The sequence below is a fragment of the Rhipicephalus microplus genome, chromosome 4 (assembly GCF_043290135.1).
Source record: "Rhipicephalus microplus isolate Deutch F79 chromosome 4, USDA_Rmic, whole genome shotgun sequence".
Classification (NCBI taxonomy): Eukaryota; Metazoa; Arthropoda; class Arachnida; order Ixodida; family Ixodidae; genus Rhipicephalus; species Rhipicephalus microplus.
The window spans coordinates 33175335-33197700 of record NC_134703.1 but is presented as its reverse complement, the minus strand read 5'-3'; the positions used below and the strand labels follow the sequence as shown (position 1 = coordinate 33197700).

Here is a 22366-nt window from a genome sequence, read left to right as displayed (position 1 = left end):
GAATGTTGCTGTTTCATTAGGAATATCGCAAGCTTTATGCAGTTTTTAGTATTTTCAGAAAGCACAGGAGTAATAAAATTGTGGCTACTTTCAAACTGGCTTTATAGACATCAACTTTCATGCCAAGTTAGGTTGTTGCATTTGACTACCTTATTTCTCTGTCTTATCTTTCTTTTGTTGGTTGAGCTACTGCCAGGACACAGTCTCTTTGTTGAAGATTAGAAAAAGTGTCCTTATGTTGTGAATTTTGATGAATTAGCCATGTCTTTAAGCTTCCTGCTTGTCGGATTTCAATAGCATGATGTCCTAATACTCTTTGTATACTTACTTTGGTACATAGCTGCACCAGTGCAGTGGAAATTCTGGGCATTGTCACTACATTTAGCTGGTTCAGATGTTCTTATTTTAACATTAAGTTGACTTGTTGCATTTGAACGAGCCATTCCTTAAGACAGGTACTATATACTACAGACAAAATAAATTAAAAGCTGCAAAAATTTCATTTTTCTTGTTCACATAAAACCAGGGCAAGCATTCCCTGAACCTTTTCTATGGTCTGATCAGCAAATGGATTTCGCTGAAGCAATCTCTATTCTGTTACATGTTCTCTCTCTATCTGTTGTTGGTGCGAATGTGTGGCAACATTGTCTGACTAGCCCAAGTTACTGAACCCGACTAGGTGTACTCTGCTGTATGAAATATATATGTGTGTGTGTGGACAGCCGTATACAAGAACAATGTGCACGGCCTTGGCGGCCCATGTCTATTGTTTTCAAAGTGTTTTGCCGTTGCTGCTGTCTCGGCATCCACTTGTATCAAGGTCTTCCCTCGGCGCATGGTGCCATGTGTGCAGCTGATGCTGGAGTGCTCTCTCGCATGCTCTGCCACTATTGTTGCTATTTTATTAAATAAAGTTTGTTTTGTATGCTACAAAATTAGTCTCCGAGAACAAGTTCTTTTGGAGAATCCTGAAATCATGTGGAAATATAGCAAATATTGCGAATGTTGTATACATCGACTGTACACATTGCTTCACATAGCTAAAGGGGATGTCAAGCATCGCCAGTGACCTTGACTGAAATGTACAGACATGTGGCCTCTTTCATGGGCTAAGAAGGTAGATGTGCATGGTCATTCAAATGCGATGTACAGTCAAATCTTGTCGACATGACAGTGTGCAACACGTTTATCTGCCTTATGCATTTTTTTTCGCTGCCAGCCAGCCTTATTGGTTAACATGATTTTTGCATAATGCATTCTATTTTCCGGTTCCTGTGACAACTGTATCAACAAGATTCCATTGTACTTCGAGCTCACAACTGTCATCGCCTGATGCGTTTATGATATAGTGGCTATTCGTGGCGCATATTGCGCCTGCTTTAGTTCTGCCAGCGTCACCAGTTGTACAATCTACTTAGCCCACGATGTGATGCCAATCAAAGGCGTGAGCACGGAGGGGGTAATGGCGCCCCCTAATCACCAAAATTGGTGGGGGAAGGATGGCGCAAGGTCTGCCCCACGCGCTTACTCAGTTATGATCACACAGGTTTTTATTTATAACAGCGGCTGAAGGGCCCTGATGATTTCGAAAGGATTCCAAAAACGTACCCTTCGTATTCATGAAAGCCAGAGACCAAAGGCTGGCTATTGTCGGAAGCATGTCATTGCTTCATTTTTATTTATTTTTTATCAATTGTGAACCATGTTCTTTGGACTCGACCAGCGGGCAGGAAGGGAGGAGGAGGTCTTGCAATGTAACTTTCCCTTAACAGGGTACCCTGGGCAAGCCCGTTATCCTGATTGTAACAGCAGTTAGTACAGTGTAATGCGATGTAGTCTAGTGTGAAAGTGCTTTTGTGATGCAGTGCTTTTGGGCACAGTTCTGTGCACCCTTAAATAATCTTGTGAGCGTATGTGGAGGAAAGGTAGTTCATGTGGCGGTGAATGCAAACGATGCTGATTCTGCTGGCTCCGATGTTCAGGCTTGCTCTTCATCCGGTATGGGCTTGAATTTGATCCAAGGGCCCTCACGAGGCTCGCACACCATTGAGTAGAAGCGAAGCTCGAGGTTTTCCTGAAACCGGTTGCATCAACCTCGCTTAAATTTTGGCAAAAAATGAGTATCATCAGTGACCCTTAGTATCTATTAAACCCGCAGGGACAGCCAAAGCGGAGGTGTATGTATACGGCGCATGCATGACTTCATCGAAGAGCTCTCGGCTCGTACGTCTGCTAAGGAACGCAATGACACACAGCACTTTCCACGGTAGAAAAATGGTTAACAATATTCAGAGCACTTCCACTGATGTGAAAACAAAAACCATCGGCTGCGGTTGCTCGTTTTCCGTCCCCTCCATGGAAAGTCCGTCGAGTAACTGCTGATTGGAGAGGTTTAACAGGTGTGGAAATATGGTTAGGCAGCACGGTAACGCTCTTCCTTTCCCGCTCGTTGTGCTTTTGCTGCTCCCAGTTCCAGTGACAGTGCATCCCCGAAGGACACGGCACGTGTCTTGTTAACAATGCATAGGCTGACAGGCATCGATGAGGCGCGACAAGCCCACAGTAATTTTTCAAAAAAGCTTTTGTAGTGTTGGGGTGCCTTCACTGGCAAATTGTCAACGACTGGAAAAGGAGGAGCGGTACCGTCATATGGTAGTGTACTTTCATACCGTTTTTGCGCAACTTGCTAAAACTATAATTAATAGAACTAACTGACAACAATGCCAATTGTAGAGGGGATGATGTTAGATGCAATTGTAACGCAAACGGGAAGAGAAACGTGGACGAAACCCGGCAGGAGCATGTCACGTGAGTGGTGATGATTGATATGTGGGGTTTAACGTCCCAAAACCACTATATGATTATGAGAGACGCCGTAGTGGAGGGCTCCGGAAATTTAGACCACCTGGGGTTCTTTAACGTGCACCCAAATCTGAGTACACGGGCCTACAACATTTCCGCCTCCATCGGAAATGCAGCCGCCGCAGCCGGGATTCGAACCCGCGCCCTGCGGGTCAGCAGCCGAGTACCTTAGCCACTAGAACACCGCGGCGGGGCCGTGAGTGGTGTTAAGTGGTTTTGCGTCGCGTGGTAGTGCTAAGTGAATTTAGCGGGAACATGTCACGTGAGCAGTGTTATATAATTTGAGCGGGAACACGTAACGCGACTTGCTACGTGATTTTAACGAAATGCGTCACGTGACTATAGGTTTACGTGATTTTATCGGGAAATTGTCTCGTGACCAGTGCTAAGTGAATTTTGCGTGAACGTTTCACGAAGCAAGTGTTGCTTATTCTGGCGGGAAAATTGCACGTGCCTAGTGTTACGGAATTTTACGTTCCATCGACAAACAGTATTATTGCATCCCACGCAGCACAAATCGGCACATGTTTCTTTTTTATATATATAAGAAGGAGAAGATGGAAGAGGACGAAGACAGCATCGTTTCTTGGTGATGATAATTTCTGTATGCATTATATGGCGCACTAAAAGGGAAAGCAGCTGCACTGTTAAAAAAAAAGCACAGAAGAAGTATTCTTATAGAACCAAAGACCGATACCAGTCTAAAAATAATAAAGGATTGCATACAGGGATATTGTAAACACGAGAACCACGAAACTAACAACTTTGTTGAAGGATATATGAACGGCCCTCTTTCAGTCAATGATATTTTCCCCCTATTTATGCACACATGCGATGGACAAATTTCAATGCATTGCGAAAAAGAAGCTTGTCACCAATCGCATCCTGCGGATAATTACACCGAAATCAGTCACAGAAAAGATAAATCTAATATGATTGTGGTGGGACGCTATACTGAAATAACGAGAATGACACTATCTTTATAAGTGCGAGGAAGCGTCACTGGCAACTACCAACAGGCAACTAAGTGTACGTGTACGCACAATAAGCTGCATACATATCGAATCCCGGCTGCGGCGGCTGCATTTCCGATGGAGGCGGAAATGTAGGCCCGTGTGCTCAGATTTGGGTGCACGTTAAAGAACCCCAGGTGGGCGAAATTTCCGGAGCCCTCCACTACGGCGTCTCTCATATTCATATGGTAGTTTTGGGGCGTTAAACCCCACATATCAATCAATGCATACATATCGAATGAATAGCCATTGCACGCAGTGCATAAAATTAGGCGAAATTCGGAAACGGCATCACGTTGGGCGAGTGCACGATGTTATTGACCCGAGGCAAAACAAAACTGAAATTGTGACATGCTTTTGAGATATGCTGGTGCTGGCGTGAATAACTCGACCGTAGGGGTAGAAATAGAAAAAAAAACATAGAATTAGTATAAAATATCTATTCGAAAAGTGTCCTAGTGTGAGGGCGTGTGCTGCTGCGCTCAATGTAGGAAAAAAAAAAGAAAGTAGAAAGGCCTGCATTAGCATAAAACATGGCCAAAGACAAACGTTTGAAAGAGAAAAATTCAACGCAATTAGCAGCGCGCAGATATCAGCTTTCTTGGCCAAGGCGACGTCCCTTCATTCATGTCGTTTCAATTTTATTGTTTTCAACGCATCACCTGTCAAGAGAATTAGGGTATGGTTTAAGGCAGAATAGACTGTTTGACCGAACAGCAAGGCAAGCGGGCGGGTGCGTAGGTTGAGAGGAAGGACGCAGTCGATGAAGGGTGGTTCTCCTTTACTATAATGGGGTTCATGTTGGACACCGCAACAGTGCCACACATGCAAAAAATTGGCCCCGTATCTGCATGTTTCACGATAAATGTCGTGAAAGACGACATTGTCTTGCGTCTGGAGAGAGTGAACAAAACATTCATTTGATGTTCTGCGCGAGAAAATCGATGAATTGTACTTTGGAAGCGCTGCGTTTGAGTGTCTGGATGCGTGCAGCAGAGGCGAACGAGCGCATCGAGGCATGCGAGACACGAGCGCAATCTGGCAGTCATCTCCGAAAACGATGGCGTGCGCGCCTGTCTCGGAGTCGATAAGGTGTAGAACGCAAAGCGACGGGTAGGCACCACCACCGTGTTGTCTTAGCAAAGCTGGGGAAATGGTAGTATATATAGGTGTTCTGGGGCTATGGGGCATTGTAGTTACCCTATCAAAGCGTTGGGAACGCTTGCCTTTTTGTGCATAGCGTTGCATTGTCAGCGCATGCAGCGTGATAAACGCTACGGTCCTTAGAATTACTTATGTATGCCTTCTCTAGTACAAAGAGACACATAGAGAATATTTACATGTTGTTATTATGCCTCAGATATGCACACTAATTGATTTTTCATTGACAATCGCACAAGTATGGACGCTGAAACTTGAGCATAGTGTGCACGTGCGTCACGCAGCGCCCCTTCGTCACTTCCGAAATGCGCCACCGCCATGCCCGGGTACCTACCGACTCCGTGGACTACCGCTGCCGTGTTGTCTCCTCGTGCATGCGCCCATTTAGTTTTGCCTCACGATGCAAGTTTGAGGGCTGCTAATGCAGCAAGTTGATTTAGTAGTCCCCGAAGAGTGAGCAGAGCTTCGGGGTGTTTCTTCGGGGGGGGGGGGGGGGGATGCTGCTGCTTTGATGGCGTGGGCCACAGCAGTATATTAATATTAATATTATATATCCTGGAAACTTTCCTAGCTCTGTACGACTCGTTTTCGATGGGAGCTGCGGCGCTTCGCTCATCGACTCTTAAAATTGCGGCTCGAGAGACTTTGGGCTTTCACTTGGGCCACGCAATTTGTGGTGTTTGTAGTGAAAGCGAGATAACGGGCCCTCGTAGGTCGTGGCGGGCAGCCGGTGTACGCGGTGGCTGGCATCCGTGTCGCGCATCTTGATTTTCTGGTCCTGAATCTTGTGAACAAACGAGGCCTTCTTGATCCGATGAGCTCGTTAAAGTACGACAACCAAAACCACAGTGCTTCTCTTTCAACATCGTACACAGCAACAGATAACGAGCCCCCCCCCCCCCCGAATCGCACTGCAGCACGCGAACTGCCGTAGGTACCCAGGGAGGTACCCAGACATGGCGGGAGAGGGCGACAACGGCGGAAGTGACATCACATGAACACTATGTATATTGGCGGACGCTGCGGATGGGGTTGGATTTCGGCCAGACAGACAGACGGACAGACCAAAATGTCTGCGTTGAAGTACCCCACGTTTCCCAAGAAAGGCTATCGTCTTTAAAAGGTGGCGTGAGTGAGAGAGGCGAGGCGAGAGAAAGCGCGCACGTGTCGTGCGAGTCGCACTCACCTTCTGCGAAGGACCAGGCTCGAGGCTGAAGCGTTCCACAATGCGACCCACCGTGTAGATGATCTCGATAAGCGCAAGCCTCTTTCCGATGCAGTTGCGGGGCCCTTGACCGAATGGCTGGTACGCCATGCCGTGCTGTTGGGCCACATTTTCCGGCAGGAATCTGCGCGGAAAAAGGGTCGCGACACTGGAATACCTGAAAAGCATGAGGCCCGTGTAGCTTTATTCGTCAAGGCGAACCTTTCGTTGAGCCTTAACAGCAAAGTGTGGTGGTTCGGGCTAGTTGCCAGGACATGATGACAGTTATAGCGCGAGAACAGAAGGATGACAAAGAGACAAGAAGGAGACGAGCACTCATCTTCTTCTTGTCCATTTGTCGTCGTTTTTTTCTGTGCTGTAACTTATCATTAACAGCAAAGCTGTTTAGCAAATCGTGTGAGTCAATCGCCGAGAGCTATCTTCATTCTCACGTGTATACGTGTCCGTGTGCAACATACCAGATAAATCCCACTATTCATCACCATTCCACAAAAAATAAACAAGGCAACAGTTAGCCTCGGTGACCAACTCTGGGCCGTCCAGCAGGCCCACGAGGTGGCGGTCAGGCAAGGTCTTGGCGTCCCCACGCGGGAGACCTAAGGTCCGGTCGGTGAAAGCTCTGCCAGTCTTCCAATAAAGTTCTTACCAACCAACCAAACAGTTAGCCCAACAAAGAGCTGCGAAGAGTGGGCGGCGAGCCGAAGACTCCAAGTATGTAAGATAGTATGCGTACAAGTACGTAAAAGAAGTACGATGATGTCCCTCCTTTCCCGCTCGTTGCGCTTATGCCGCTACTAGCTGTAGTGACAGTGTTCCCTGATCGACAGGTGTCTCATGAACAGTGTGGAGGCTGACAGACAGGATTGAGGCGTGACGACGACGCCACTGTAATTTTTGAAAAAAAGAAAGAAAGTTGTGTGGTATTGGGGTGCCTCCACCGGTTCAAACGGTCGATGACCAGGAAAGGGTCGGTATCGTCATACAATAGCTTAATTGCGTACCGTAGTTCTTTAACTTGCTAAAGTCCTCTACCTACTTCGCGTGCTGACGCTCATGGTGAGAAACCGAGCGATACTGCATTGAGTCGTCTTTGACTTAGGCAGACAGCATACACAGTGCATGAAACAGGTTCCGCATCAGTCGTTCCTTCTTTCCCACAACAAGCCATCATATCAAGCCCTTCGTGGCTATTTACTCTGGAGTTTGGCTAACGTCGTATCTGTGACTGCCTGGTTTAACTCGAACATCTCTGTGCTGTAGGAGCAGACAGTCTTCAGAATAGTCCAGTTTTCTTTGTGTGCGGGTGTGTGAGTGTGTGTGTGTGTGTGTGTGTGTGTGTGTGTGTGTGTGTGTGTGTGTGTGCGTCTGCGTGTGTGTGTCAAGCCTTGCGCGGCTTGTTGCAAGTGATCGCCATTTTTTTAAGATGCGAAGTTCAATCCAATGTGCGTAACCTCCCTTACTGCGCGTGCGCAACAGCTAGCCCAAGCACTGCCAGAACGCGCCCACGCGTTAGCGCGTTCCAGCCTGTGTAACGGGCTGGGTAGGACGCTGTAACCTCCCCCCTCACACCATCTCCTCAGTCACGTGATTGCATCGGAGAACGTTATTCTGCAGACGCGCGATGACCCCACGTGCTCCCGCGTGGCGTGGCGACGAGCCCGCGTGGCGTGCCCCAACAAAAGTTCGGGCTGCGTAACAGCAACAGAAACTACAGTGAATTCACGGTGTGCTCCACTATCAAGGGCGCGTTAATATCGGACACGGTGCCCGTGATGAACGGAATATTTAGTCGACCCATGCGCTGCTTCACATGCTACTCGATCATGAGGGGTGTAGCCAGCGGGTAGCACACCAGGCACTTGTCCTGCTCCCTCCTCCACCACCGAAATTTCTTTTTCGCCATAGCAAAGAAAACAAAAATGGCCATTTTAAGGGCGTGCCTCTCCCGAAATCGAGAAGACAGGGTGAGGTCATTCAAGATGGGCGTTGTGATTATCTATACACGGAATAATGCCCTCTCCTGGGGTGCCTCTCCCGAAATCAAGGGGACAGGGTGAAGTCACACAAGATAAGCGTTGTGATTATCTATACCACGGAATAATGCCCTCTCCTGGGGTGCCTCTCCCGAAATCAAGGGGACAGGGTGAAGTCACACAAGATAAGCGTTGTGATTATCTATACCACGGAATAATGCCCTCTCCTGGGGTGCCTCTCCCGAAATCAAGGGGACAGGGTGAAGTCACACAAGATAAGCGTTGTGATTATCTATACCACGGAATAATGCCCTCTCCTGGGGTGCCTCTCCCGAAATCAAGGGGACAGGGTGAAGTCACACAAGATAAGCGTTGTGATTATCTATACACGGAATAATGCCCTCTCCTGGGGTGCCTCTCCCGAAATCAAGGGGACAGGGTGAAGTCACACAAGATAAGCGTTGTGATTATCTATACCACGGAATAATGCCCTCTCCTGGGGTGCCTCTCCCGAAATCAAGGGGACAGGGTGAAGTCACACAAGATAAGCGTTGTGATTATCTATACCACGGAATAATGCCCTCTCCTGGGGTGCCTCTCCCGAAATCAAGGGGACAGGGTGAAGTCACACAAGATAAGCGTTGTGATTATCTATACCACGGAATAATGCCCTCTCCTGGGGTGCCTCTCCCGAAATCAAGGGGACAGGGTGAAGTCACACAAGATAAGCGTTGTGATTATCTATACACGGAATAATGCCCTCTCCTGGGGTGCCTCTCCCGAAATCAAGGGGACAGGGTGAAGTCACACAAGATAAGCGTTGTGATTATCTATACCACGGAATAATGCCCTCTCCTGCACCTGACGTTCTAAACTTCTGGAAGAACAAGTAACTATTCCAAGCTTGATATGAGCTTCAGAAAAGATATATTGGTAATTGCGGCTATTACGCAGTGCGAGCAGCGAACAGACCTTCAGTTAGTCGGGATATGCGACGCAGGTGCGCCGCACTTCACTGAAGCCTGAATCATTTGGATAGCTTATTTTTGCAGGACAACTCTTAATCGATGTATGTGCCGACTTTCACATGTGTCATTTGCTTACGTTTCACTTTGTTATGTTGAATAAAGTGCCACATTATTGGAAAACGACATTTTGCCTCCGCAGAAAAACTTCATATTGTCAGCATGGACGGGGCCGGACCCGGGCCTTTGTTTTCGTACGCCAGCCTGGGCCAGGCGGTCTCACAGCCGTCTAGCATCGAACGGTTCTTAGACGCAATCAGCGGGCCCGGGCCGGGCTCTCAAAATTCAGCCCGCGTGCAGCTCTATAACTTTTTGGGGGCTATTGCCCCTTTTGCAGCCCCCATTCCAATACCCATGGGCTCAGGTCAAGGGATGTTCCGTACCTATCAGGATCGAAGCGTTCGGGTTCGGTCCATGTTTTGGGATCCTTCTGAACTACCATGGTAGGAGACATGATGCTCAGGCCGGCGCTGTACTTCACGCCTTTGTACTCGAAGCCTTCTCGCGCAGACCGAGTGGTGAACCTGCAGTCGAGTATAGCACATTGTTAAACGACGCGGTTCAACATAGGTGCCTTACAGGTGGGGTCTTAGATGAATCATACGCACGCAACGACCACAGGGAATACACGTAATGTCTCATCCACCACGCAGGACAGGTACTTGAGGCCCTGCGCCACCGCCGTGTAGTCCAGGGTGCCCTGCATCGACATTACTATAGTGGGACAGCGAACAACAATCGTTTTTTAGATGGTTTCACATATTAAGTTCGTACGGAATGTCGTATTGCTATAGGGTGGGGTCTTAAACTGACATCAGGTAGCGGGTCGCTGCGACAAAACTTTGAAATTTGGTATCCCGCAGAGGCCGGGACTGTGACAAAACATAAATCAAGGTTGGAGAGTTGTTTGAAAAAGGTGTCGACTTTCGTCGTCACTTAAATGAAAGCAGGCTTTACTTATATCCTATATCCGAGTCATTTCTGAAAGAAATGCGCGACATCGGAACTGAAAGGTTATCGACATTTCAACTCCATTATAACGCCAAAATCTCAATGGAAAGCGCATGCAGATTATTTTAATGTAGGTGAGAAATTATAACATGGTAAGTCTTAAAATGTTCATTCCTCAGAAACCACATAATTGAAGTTTGTCATAAATATATGAACGATACATAAGCTTAAAGAAATAATGATATACTGCTTATACGATAAAGGTAACGTGAGAAAATGCAATTCAGGTCCAAGCAAGAAAATTACCAAAAGCAAGATGGTAAACTAAAAAAAATCGCCGTAGATAGCATTCTGTAGAAATTCTAGAAGTAAAATTTTAAGTTTGCTGTCTAGAATGCTTTTTTTTTTGCTGCTATTTTTTCACGGGATCTTGGGAAACTACTTTTTTTATAGGGCGGCCTTTTTGAACTAATCACAGGAACATCAATGTCTAGTAGCTTTTCTATTTCGGCCGGAGAGCTCATGATAATGCACATTTGACACAGCCATTTGACACGGGCTCTAAACATAACTGTAACCATTTTCCCCTTTAAATTTCTATTGTCAAGAAACTAGAGAAATTCAACTCTACAGCACAAGCAAGAAAGAAATTTGCTAACTTTAGGAGAAAAGAAACACGCGTTTGTCGATTAGCATTTCCTTTCAAATTTTTTTACTATACTTTCTTTCAAAGCTTTTTTTTGTTGTTTTCAGCCAGAAGCAAATGCGAGCACATTAGATAATGGAAACACTATTTATGTGCACTTACATATTTTCTCCTGACTTGCCTCACTTCATCCCTGACTCTCTCCTGGATGTTGGGGTGATTCGCGAGCATGTAGCACACGAAGCTCAGAGCCACGGAGGTCGTCCCAAAACTGGAACGGGACAGCATGCAGAGTGCATTTAGTTAGACCATGCCACCATCCTCCTGTCCGGCTAGGTTTTGTTGCACAGGTTTTTAGAAACCTCATTAGGGGCAAGAATTTCCTCATAAGCATGCTTCAGTTGCACGTTCGAAATAATCGGGCTGTCAAACGAAGAAAAAGATTAAATAGGCGAATAGGAATATGAAACGGTAAAAATGCGAACTGACAAGTGTCACAGTTTGAGAAAACAAAGAACAAACGCATATATGTTCCAGAGGGGTTGAACCCATAAACATTAGGACCCACTGAGGCCTTAAATAAGGCAAGCATTATTTCATAAACTGTTTTGTTTTAATGAGCACGCCTTAAAAGCTGGTTTCGATGTGCGCTGGCATGCTATCGCAGGGTGAGCTAACGCATTCATTACGTGTCGAGTCCCTCCCGACAGCCCCAATTGCGTCTTGGGCCGTAGCTATTCTCGCAATGCTTAGCCGCTTGATAGCGCAGCCGACTAAGACCGCACTAGCAAACTGCAGTGTTATATTTGGGCAATATAATTTCATCCAGAAGCACATTTGGTTTTAAATTTTAATGCGTACAAGTTTTCGTTAACTGACTCTCGAACATTTGGACCGACCAACTGACTGTGACATGACGTCTCTTCTCTCTCTCTCTCTCTCTCTCTCTCTCTCTCTCTCTCTCTCTCTCTCTAGCACACACAAATACACGTGCGCACACACAAACACGCGCGCAAATGTGTAAGCGTGCATACAGTGAGTGATGCTACGCGCACACACGAGTGACAGCGCACACGCGCACAAGATGAACAAGAATAAAACAATTTTTTAAATATTTCAAATGCATGATATGAAGTGAAGGTTAACACAGTTAGTTGTAAACTGAGAACAAATTTAAGTTCCACCCGTACAACCATGTTGCCGTTGCGCTTCCGAAAGGCCACAGCAGATCCTGCCAGCTGATAATTTTCGGAGCGTAAATACTTCATATCCACGAATGTGCACGTGCACTAAGCGCACTAAGAAATTCGTTTAGCTGCTGCTGTCAAGGTCTCTGATTATATTTACGGGAACATTGTTTTTGACACAAAGCCAACTGCACACATGCTTACATGACAAAATTAACGATTTTGAAAACGCGAAAGTCATGGCATCCTAAAATGAGCGAGCGCAATACAATTTGTGCAAGCTTTTTTTTGTTGCTTGTAGTGCAACGACTCAGAACAGGACTTACGTATTTGACTTTACACTGTAAGCGACTAGAGTACAGAAGCGCGATACTGAACACTACGCCACAGGCGTGGTCGCGGTGAATACTTCTGCTGAGGTAATTACGCCTCTTCCTGTTTGAAAAAGTCAGTAGCAAGTTAAATTTGAAGTCGAAAAAACCTCTGTGCACTTACTAGTGTGCTGAGCATGAACTGACGTCATCTCATGACAGCACAATTTTCGGTGATATGTGACGTCATGACGACGCCACATGATGACGCCATAGCAAACTGCTCGCTCTCCAGACGCCACTCACTCGGAGGAGCTGACATGATAGTGGCGTGATTGCACGCCATCGTAGCTTTGACAAAGGTTCTCCGATCACAGAGGCCGTGAAAAATCAGTTGAGGTGTCTCTAATCCCGGAGGCAATGAGAACAACGTTCGGCGCTGAAGGATTTCGGAGGGTAGCGTGGCAAGGCAAATACATCGACTGAGAGAAGATTGCTTTCGCCTATGCTGTCGTCTATAGGTGAGTGCCTATGGGACCCTGTGAGATACCACGCTGCTAAGGTTTTCGTCTTAGTAATCAAGTTGCCTCGTTTTCCTTGTGCAGGGATGCGAATCCTGCCTTGGCGGCGTTTTACGGACTGAGAGATGAGTGCCGCATACTCACGCGAATAATCGCGATAAATAGTTACACAGGCTGCGCGTTGTCTTACCCAGCGATTAGAAGCATTGCCGTGTTTACAGAGAGTTCCGTCGAAGACATCTTCTTGTCGACTTTCAACTGACCTGAAACTAATAAAAAATAATTGGGGTCAGTTTGCACTAACGTCGCGCTAAGGTTGGCTCAGAAAAGCACCAGCGACGTAGCCGCTCCTCGTTGAGTGGCACGTTCAGCTTCAATATGCGCGGCTTCTTCCTCGGTCGCTTTACTCTACCCTTCTCCTTTCCCTCCTCTTCACCCTCGCATCTCTCCTGACGCTCACTTTCCTTTTTCACCCCTTTGCCGCACTATGCTATACAAGACACTGGTAGCGTGCTTGGATAGCCGGAAACGTTCTTTAGGTAAATAGCCATTCGCATCGCAGTATTGTATTGCGCAACCAACCGACGGGACGCATGAAAGGCATCCACACAACAGAGCGCCCAAACAACGAATAATGAATTTTATCGAATTTTCTGGCAGAATAAATACAAACATATGAGCAAGGAAACTCTTTTGCATAGGTCGACTGACGCCATGCGAATACGCACAAGTCACACAGGTGCGCGATTTCGCCTTTTTCAATTATCTCGCCCGCCAGTTTATGGCCATTTCTTTCTCACGACGAAGAATTTTTCACAGATTGGTTGGCATCCGCAATTGCACAACAAATTTTATTTAATTTAATTTTATTTATCCATTTACAAATACTACTAATTCGTCGAAGGATTATAGCAGGAAGAACAAGAATGATGACAAAACAATGAATAAACAAACTACACACACACGCGGCGCATATATATATATATATATATATATATATATATATATATATATATTATTAGCGCAAAATACAAAATACAAATACAAAAGGTATCTACAGTGTCAATTTTTATGAAAGGAAACGCGGCGACGCGTGGCCTGCGCGCTTCGGAAGCTGCTGGCAGCGCGTTCAAGCGGGAGCGATATCAATCAACCACAGTCTCTTTTCGCTCCATCTCATGGCGAGAAAAACAACCATTCATTGCTTATATAGAACGTCGAACTTACCAGCTCTCGCGTAATCGCCTTGAAGGGGGAGAGGGGTCGCAATCTTGGCGCTGCTTCCATAACAGCAACGAATGGTTGTTTTGCTCGCCGCGAGATGACGTGAAAAGACTGTGGTTGCTATCACTCTCACTTGAACACACTGCCAGCAGCCGCCGGATTGCGCAGGCCACGCGCTCCTATGTCCCCTTTCATAAAAATTGACACTGTACATCGTATAACATTCAGAATGTGGCCACTAGTTACAAATAACTTTTTTTTTAGAACTTGAAACAAACGCCTCAAGATAGTGTGCGCAGGTGTATCTAATACATAGACGTATAATTATGCACGATGTCAGAGTAAAAAGCGTACATCTACAGTAGTAATCCCGAGGGGTCCAGCAATTTTTCGTCTTACGTTATAATTGTGCTCCTTTAACCGGTCGTTTCGACAGCGCCACGTCTATCTTATATAAATTGCGCCACATATATACTTTCTAAACCACTCCTTCAGTGTTGCGCATTGAACACGCGCGAAAGAGTCGTAACAATGTCCTACATTCACTCAATTGCGCTTCGTGTAAAGAAATTGTGCAAAATATCCGATGTCATAATTTCCGTACAGCGAAAACTGGTGAAAGTTTGTTGGTTGGTCAACCCGGGTGCTAAACAAAATCGAGGCTGTGAAACAAGACAAGAAAAAGTTTGTTGACTATGCTGAAGGAGTGACAGCCAACACATATGGCAACAAAAAATGTATTAATCGCAACTCAATGACATTTTTATTTTTTGATACTAAATTTAGAGTCAAGGAAAAAAATTCTTTGTTGGCGATGTATTTTGTTTTTTTTGTATACATGTTTAGGATTTGTTCTGTATGATATGCTAATGTGTAGGGTCATTGTGTGTGTCAAGTTACCACACGGCGTTATGCGTATCCATATTCAACATTCCAGCACGCATGGATGGATGGATGAAAAAGTTTTATTGGGGTTCTGAAGGATTCCACCCCTGTTTTACGGTGGTTGGATCACGGGCCGCTCCCGGACGGGGAGGCCCAGCCTCGCACCACCGCATCGTGGGCCTTCTGGGCAGCCTTGAGGTGTTGTATGAGAACCGGACTTGTGGGCATTAAATTAAAGAAGTTTTCGGAAAATTTTTCTTTTTTTTTGTAAAGAGGCACCTCCAGCATGCTTGATATCAAAAAGGTGAAAAGTGTTTCAAAAAAACCTCATCATGTTTAACCTACCGTTGGTAACTTCATCTTTGACCTCTTCTTCGGTTTCAGCGTCTAGAAGTATCTGCAGGATGTCCTTCTTTCCATTCTGAAGAAAATTAAAAGTGAAATAAACGAGTATAACAAAGTTAATATATATGTATTACTTCTAAAAAGAGCCCCTTCAACATATACGACATTGAGGTCACTTCTTTATTGAATATCAACACCATGTACAGAATACTAGGATGGTGTCTTTAGCGACAACTCGCAAGAAAAAAAAAGAGAAAGTCAAAATGCAATCCCATCTGCTGAATCTAACTCTACATATTTGTAGAAACAGAGACAGGCAGACATCGATGCTGGAAGTCCAACAATTATATATTTTAGCAGCTCTTTTGTCGGACGAGAACAAACATATGCAGCCGCTTCGTGCTTGTCGTGTCGCCATCGTGTTCTCCTATTTGGATTCTTGTGACATATGCTAGCGCGATTGGCGTTCAATCTAACGTACTTGGAATAAAACCATAACAGTCAGGCTGTATGCACTTTGGTACCCATATATATGCACTGTCAATGTGACAACTCGACGGCATACAGCCTTGCCCGGACTATTGACATATCGTAAATGATTCGAAAATTCGTCATGTGAAAAAAAAAAATCAAAGAAGTGTAGAAGTAGATGTGCTGCTCACGGGCAGTGGGTTCTTGCGCCTGACGTCGACGGCCTGGTAGGCAAGCTTCGCAAAGCGATCGTAAGTGAAGCTGCCAATCTTGCTGTTCAGCCAAAACAATGGAGCCATCATGCTTTGCAACGTCGTCGTACACTCTGCGAGACAGAAAAGGTTCGTAAGCATGGTAAACTATAACTTATTCCGGGTATATAGAGAGTCAGACAACTTTCTACATATTCCACATTCAACCAAATAGCATTGATATGTCGCTACTCTAGAAATATTTCTATAGCACAACTCCACAACGCCACCATAGTTTCTACGAGAACTGAATTTGGGCGAATCGGTAAGAACACATTTGAGCAGGTAGCGCAAAGTACGAAGAAACAGGCACTCGTCTATTCTATTTGTCCAGTGCTTGTGCCTTCGTATCTTACGCTACTTGCCCAAGAATGCACCACAGCGCCATTCTAACACAACTCTAACGCTGCTCTAGGATAACTCCAGCTCATCATCAACACCTAATATTTATACTTGTCGCATGTTTGCCACGAAGCCTTCGAATAAATGTGGCGTAATAGGGATTCTCGAATTCTCTGATTGGGTGTTTTCACCGCATGATGCTTGCACGTCTTCTGAGCTGCTTTTGCCGTGAGACACGGGCCAAATAGAGATGGCGCCAGTGTTCCCACTGTGGTGCCACCTGACGGTGAGGATACATGGAGTCCATAAGGAACGACGCTCTTTTCTCTTGGCCCTGGTTGCTCGTCAAGCGTGTTGAGGAACTGCTCTTGGACGATTTCATGGAGTACTTCCGGTTACCCCGAATGTGCTTCCGTTTGCTAGGCATGACATAAAAACGGATAACTTACTACTTGATGATCATAGCACTCCAATATTAAAAAAAAAACATGCCAATTAAATTACACGTCATTGGTAATCTAAGCTTCGTTATAAATTGTCACCGAGTGGTCTGGCACGTAGTCATTAGACGATACAATAAACAACAAAAATAGTTAATATATGAATGGGAAAACAATAGAAGTCAATCCCGTTGGAGCACGCATACGTAGATTTCTAAAGGAGAATTTCTGAGAATTTCGGGTAAGGAAAGTGAGATTTACGCAGCAGTTTTTCAAGAAAGAACAAGTAAAAAAATAACGAAAGGGAAGCTTATAAAACGATAAGTATGTAGCAGGAGAGAAACCTTTGCGAGGTCTCTCTCAAACACTTTCAGAAATCAATACAATTCTGCGTCGGCTCGTACAAGAAGATAGTATCCGAGTACCTGTATTGAATGAACTTGAATGGTGTCGTGACGTCATTGTAATGAGGGAGCGTATTTGGGCAGTATATTCACAAAATTATTTTTCCTCTATAGCAAACTGGCATATACATATACTGCGCTGTTAGGCTGTCATCGGCATGTGACGCCATAACCGGGACCTGCGTATGGCATTTCTGCAAATGGAAGTCGTCGATTCGTAGACTTTGTCCAACAGAAGTTATTTAGTCCATCGTGCGCACCGTGCATATGCTACATTAGGTCTACCTGCCAAGACGAAAAAACGTTGAGACTCACGGGCGATCATGTGCATGGGGCCGGTCATGGTTCCTGGAAGCACCTGAACGGCCATACGGAAGAGTGGGTGCTGTGTGGCCTCCTGAAAGTTGTTTGCGATACCGAAGCTGCCACGGGAAATGTACTCCATGGCGAGTGGTTTGAACAGCTCGTAGGCGGCGACCTCTTTCTCACCACCATCACCCGCTTTGACCAGCAGGTCCAGGAGCCGGTCGCTCGCGTCGTCCAGGTGTGGAAATACCTGCAGTAAACAAAAAAAAAACACAAAAATGCTTTATCCCTCCGTCATAGGAATCGGTAAACGACAAAAGTAAAACGCGCCCTTACAGTAGTTTAATGTTTACTGTACATTGATGTAAGAGAGCCTAGACAATGTCTATTGTTGTTCGACAGCTATAACACCGCTTAACGTGGATGCGTCCACGCTGACGCTTAGTTATAACTTCATCTCAAAACAAACCCTTGTGGTCGTAAGTGAGTACGGAACTATCTCGAGAGAGTGGTGTGACAGCCAGAAGAATGCGACTGAGTGCGCAACGCTGAACTTGGGCTATAAGGTCACGGCATGTTGGAGCTATTGAACGCGCCACGGCCAGACCAGAGGGGAATTCAGTGCGCATTGTGTCTTGTCTGTTGGCCGGCCACGACGAGTGTCAGCGGCGAACGCTCAGTACATCCAGACTATATCTATAAGATAATCCAGATGAAGCAGGTGCATTGCTCTATGCGTTGCAGAACTATTTTTCTTTTTTGTATGGATGAATGCTATGAGTGACACTGACGCTTGGGGTATATTTATATGATCACTGCCTGGGGGCGGGGTTTGGCGTTGACAGAAATTGCACATACTCCTTTTAGAAACGCGCCGTGTGAGCTACACGCTTATATAAAAACGACGCGTTGAAGGATGAACTAATCGGGGATGTCACGATCATGATGCTTTACTGAACTTTACCAAGAACGCTGAGAGGACTCTGGTAGACATAAAAGGCGTATTTTTGAATGGTTCAAACTATGTGACTATGGCGCAGAGGATAGCATGACTGGCATTTGCTGCCACGGACCCAGAGGTCATGGGTTCTCCCTTGGCAGAATTTTTTATCTACTGATCGTGAGTGTTTTTTGACGTCACTTCCGTGAAGGAAATACGTCAATGACGTCCTGGTGGGCTCCGGCATAAAACGCTTTCCTGTAAAAATGGTCGAGTTTTTGCCAACATATATGGACTTTGCATATAACGGTGAAACGTGCACGTATTCATTGTACTTCCACAGCGCGGGTCTTGTTCACGACAAGCTTCCTGCATTTTCACGAGGCATGTTTTGTCGGTTCGATAGTCCGTATTTTGAGAGCATAGAGTTTTCTAAAATTAACTGGAGGGGACACTGGCGCTGCGATCGTTCATCTACCATAGGAATTATGGGTATGACGTAGATTTGCTTATTCTTCGCACGTGTGGGCGGCGAACTGCCCTTGTGGCTTTGTTTATTGCTGTGTTTCGGTTTAGTTTCGAAGGAAAGAATAAACCGTCTTGAACTTCGTGACCCGTTTTGAAACGGCAAGCCTAAAAGAATAAGGTGGTGAAGCGCAACCGCTGAACATTTCCTGATTTTTGTTTCGTGATAAAACAGCTCCAAGCCACACGAACACGCACGGGATCGGAAGTACGAATATTAGACAAATCCGTGTACTACCCATCATTCCCATGCTCGCTGAAGCGTCGTGCGTTGTAGCTCCCATAGACACTAGCGCCAGAGTTTCCTCTAGCGTATATTTAGGAAACTTCATGTTTGAGAGAGTTCACGCCCATTAAATTCAGTTTCATGCTAATACGACATAACGACAAAACACACCGTGCAAGGCCTACACTACGTCTATCACAAATAGAGATATTTTGCTATATCGCCAAACACGGAACCTGTGCCTTGCGAGCTATGCCAGGAAATAGTCATCAGCCACATGAATTGTTCGTTGTTTCTTAACATATATAAACGGCGTAATAACACATTAACATATGTGTTAATACGCCTTCATTTTGATTCTGAAGGTCACAGGTTTTATCCGCGCCGCAATGGTCACATTTCGACGGAGGGGAACTGCTGCAGGGCCGTATTCTGGGCGATATCCATGCACATAAAAAAATACCCGATAGTCAAAATTTCCGGAGCCCTACTCTGCAGCGTCTCTTATAATCATCATGATTTTGTTGTGTTAAACCCCGTATTGCGGCACTGTTGGAGACACTGAGCGCCCTTTTCCTGCCATTCAGATCTATTTGCAGGAAAAGGCTGCGCTGCAAAGTTGAGGACGAAAAACTGGATTGGCACAGGGATTTGGCCGTTCCCTTTATATAGTTGAAAAGCCATGCGTCGCAGGCCTTTGGCCTTTTCTTGTTACGTTGTGACTTGTTGACATTCATTGGTATGTTAATCTACATTCATGTTACCGTATCTGCCGGATAAGGATGATTCGTCACTCGATATATGTTGACGTTGTAGCGGACTTCCCTAGGAAATAGCGCAGACGAGACTGGACGATAAAGAAAACAATATTATCTGCTTTCGACAAGTGCCGCAGAAGATACATTGTTTTGCATGCGTTATCAATCAACGACGTCCGCCACTAAGCCCAACTGCGCGCGGTACGAAAACAAGGTCGCGTTAAATATCGTGTATAGGGAACGGAAGACAAGGTAAAAAAAAAACAAAATGCGAGTTTGCGATGGAGATTCAACATTCCGCATAATGCATACAAAAATGTCCAGAGACTCACGAATGAAGCCTGTCTCACAAACTACTGCTAATATTTGCGGTTTTAGGTTGGTGTAACGTCACCTCCAACCCAGTTACACAAAAATCAACAATTTAGAAAGGGTTGGAAACTGTGCGAAATTGGTATAATTATTAGCGTAAGGCACTGCGCCTGTGTGGCAGATTTTTCAGGCACACCGCATAGCAATGGTCTGCATAGTAGTTTTGCACGTCCAGGTTATTTTCACCTGTATCCCATATGCAAACATTATTAAGAACCTTGCATATAGTCCAAAGATCAAGTATTGTTTATAATGTTGGTTTTATGTACGTTAATGCATCTGTAATAGTTTTATATTTCGTTAAATGTACTGTGCGCTGCAGACATTGAGGTGATTATTTTGGTGCGTTTTTTTTTCTTCTACATCGAGTCGTATACTATCTTCTAAATACTTAATCGTCTAACTCTGTGAAGAGTGCATGCATGTGGTTGACGTAGTTTAGCTGTATGCACGTCCCGCTCTCTGACCGCTTGCACTCGAATTTGTCGGCGCAATAGTTCAAGGAACTGCTAAATCGAGTTCGGGAGATGTATGACTGAAAAAAAAGCGCCAAGTGAAAAAAGCGCCAAGATCGTGATGGGCTTCAGCACCAAATGATCTCGTTGAGGGTCGGAAAACGGGTCAATGAGGCTGATACTCTCAACGAGCTTCAGCGCAGATGCCTTGAGTCAGCCGACGTACCTGTCTGAACTTGGCAGCGGTGAAGGCGTGCGACGTGACGCTCCTGGTGCGCTTCCACTGCAAGTCGCGGGCGTGCAGCAGACCTTGTTTCAGGAGTGGATGCTGCTGGTCGGTGCGCATTGTGGTCTGCGCATACAAATTACATCGCTGCATGACGCGGGTCTTCAGCGAAACTTACGGCAGAAGCAATAACAACAGCGCTGTCGAGGGGGTAGAGCCAAAAGTCGTTTAGAATAAGCTAAGTGGACTTGGCACAGCACACGCTAATATACATGTGAACAAGAGCTTGGTAAACTGACAACTACATACACACACGCGCGCACACACAGGTACTACAGTTGAACCCAGTTATAACATTACTGATGTGCTGCTGAAATTCCATGGTTACAACCAATAATTTCCATAAACGGGTTGCACGACGAAAAGCAAAATATGGTGGCAGGCTGTTGCAAGAAAACTATAATATCGCATTGGATATGCCAACAGGCATTGGCGATACGAATAACAAGGCTGCGAATTTTTCGGACATGCTCGAAAATTCTACGCTTTCATGCGACCACCACAAGCTGTGTAGAACCAATGTAATGCAACATCTAAAATTCTGGATGCTGAAATTATTCGAAGTCTCAACTTTTTACCGAAGTTCCGAAAGTGCATTAACAGAAACCACCACCCCTCCCGCGGCAAAGCGCATTTTGACAGTTAGATTTTTCACAGCACTTAATCGTTGTGCTGCGGTGAAGTATATTGCACACCGAAGAGACGTGGCGGCAAGTTGGGATCGTGGATGCCTTTTCAGTAGCTCGAATTTACAATTTCCGTCTTCGAAGGATTTCGTGACCCACTACGTTTTGATTGATTGATTGATATGTGGGGTTTAACGTCCCAAAACCACTATATGATTATGAGAGACGCCGTAGTGGAGGGCTCCGGAAATTTAGACCACCTGGGTTTTTTTGACATGCATCCAAATCTGAGAACACGGGCCTACAACATTTTCGTCTCCATCGAAAATGCAGCCACCGCAGCCGGGATTCGAACCCGCGCCCTGCGGGTCAGCAGCCGAGTACCTTAGCCACTGGACCACCGCGGCGGGGCACCCGCTACGTTTTGTAATGGACACTAAACAGCCATAATTAATCTTCATAACCGACAATGTGGCCTGCAAGGATTGTTGTAAGTGGGTTTGTTTGTTTCTTTGATTGTTTGATTGGTACGTGGGGTTCAACGTCCCAAAACCACCACATGATTATGAGAGACGCCGTAGTGGAGGGCTCCAGAAATTTTGACCACCTGGGTTTTTTTGACATGCATCCAAATC

The 22366-nt window shown here is 45.6% G+C and overlaps 1 protein-coding gene across 3 annotated transcripts in view; it reads right to left on the bottom strand.

Moving 5' to 3' along the window:
- Positions 1-1641: 1641 nt before the first annotated feature.
- Positions 1642-22366, bottom strand: part of LOC119171843 (cytochrome P450 3A4) — a 36819-nt gene continuing 16094 nt past the window's right edge. The window contains exons 5-14 of one of the 3 annotated variants that reach the window (XM_075892483.1): positions 21046-21171; positions 17553-17793; positions 15992-16125; positions 15330-15405; positions 13066-13144; positions 11019-11127; positions 9868-9959; positions 9643-9783; positions 6223-6385; positions 1642-2074 (exon numbers count right to left, since the gene is read on the bottom strand). In XM_075892483.1, coding sequence (XP_075748598.1) covers positions 1979-2074; positions 6223-6385; positions 9643-9783; positions 9868-9959; positions 11019-11127; positions 13066-13144; positions 15330-15405; positions 15992-16125; positions 17553-17793; positions 21046-21171 — 1257 coding nt within the window. In that variant the 3' untranslated portion in view covers positions 1642-1978. The remainder of the gene's footprint in view (positions 2075-6222; positions 6386-9642; positions 9784-9867; positions 9960-11018; positions 11128-13065; positions 13145-15329; positions 15406-15991; positions 16126-17552; positions 17794-21045; positions 21172-22366) is intronic. The other 2 variants (XM_075892484.1, XM_075892485.1) reach the window with 2 other exon arrangements.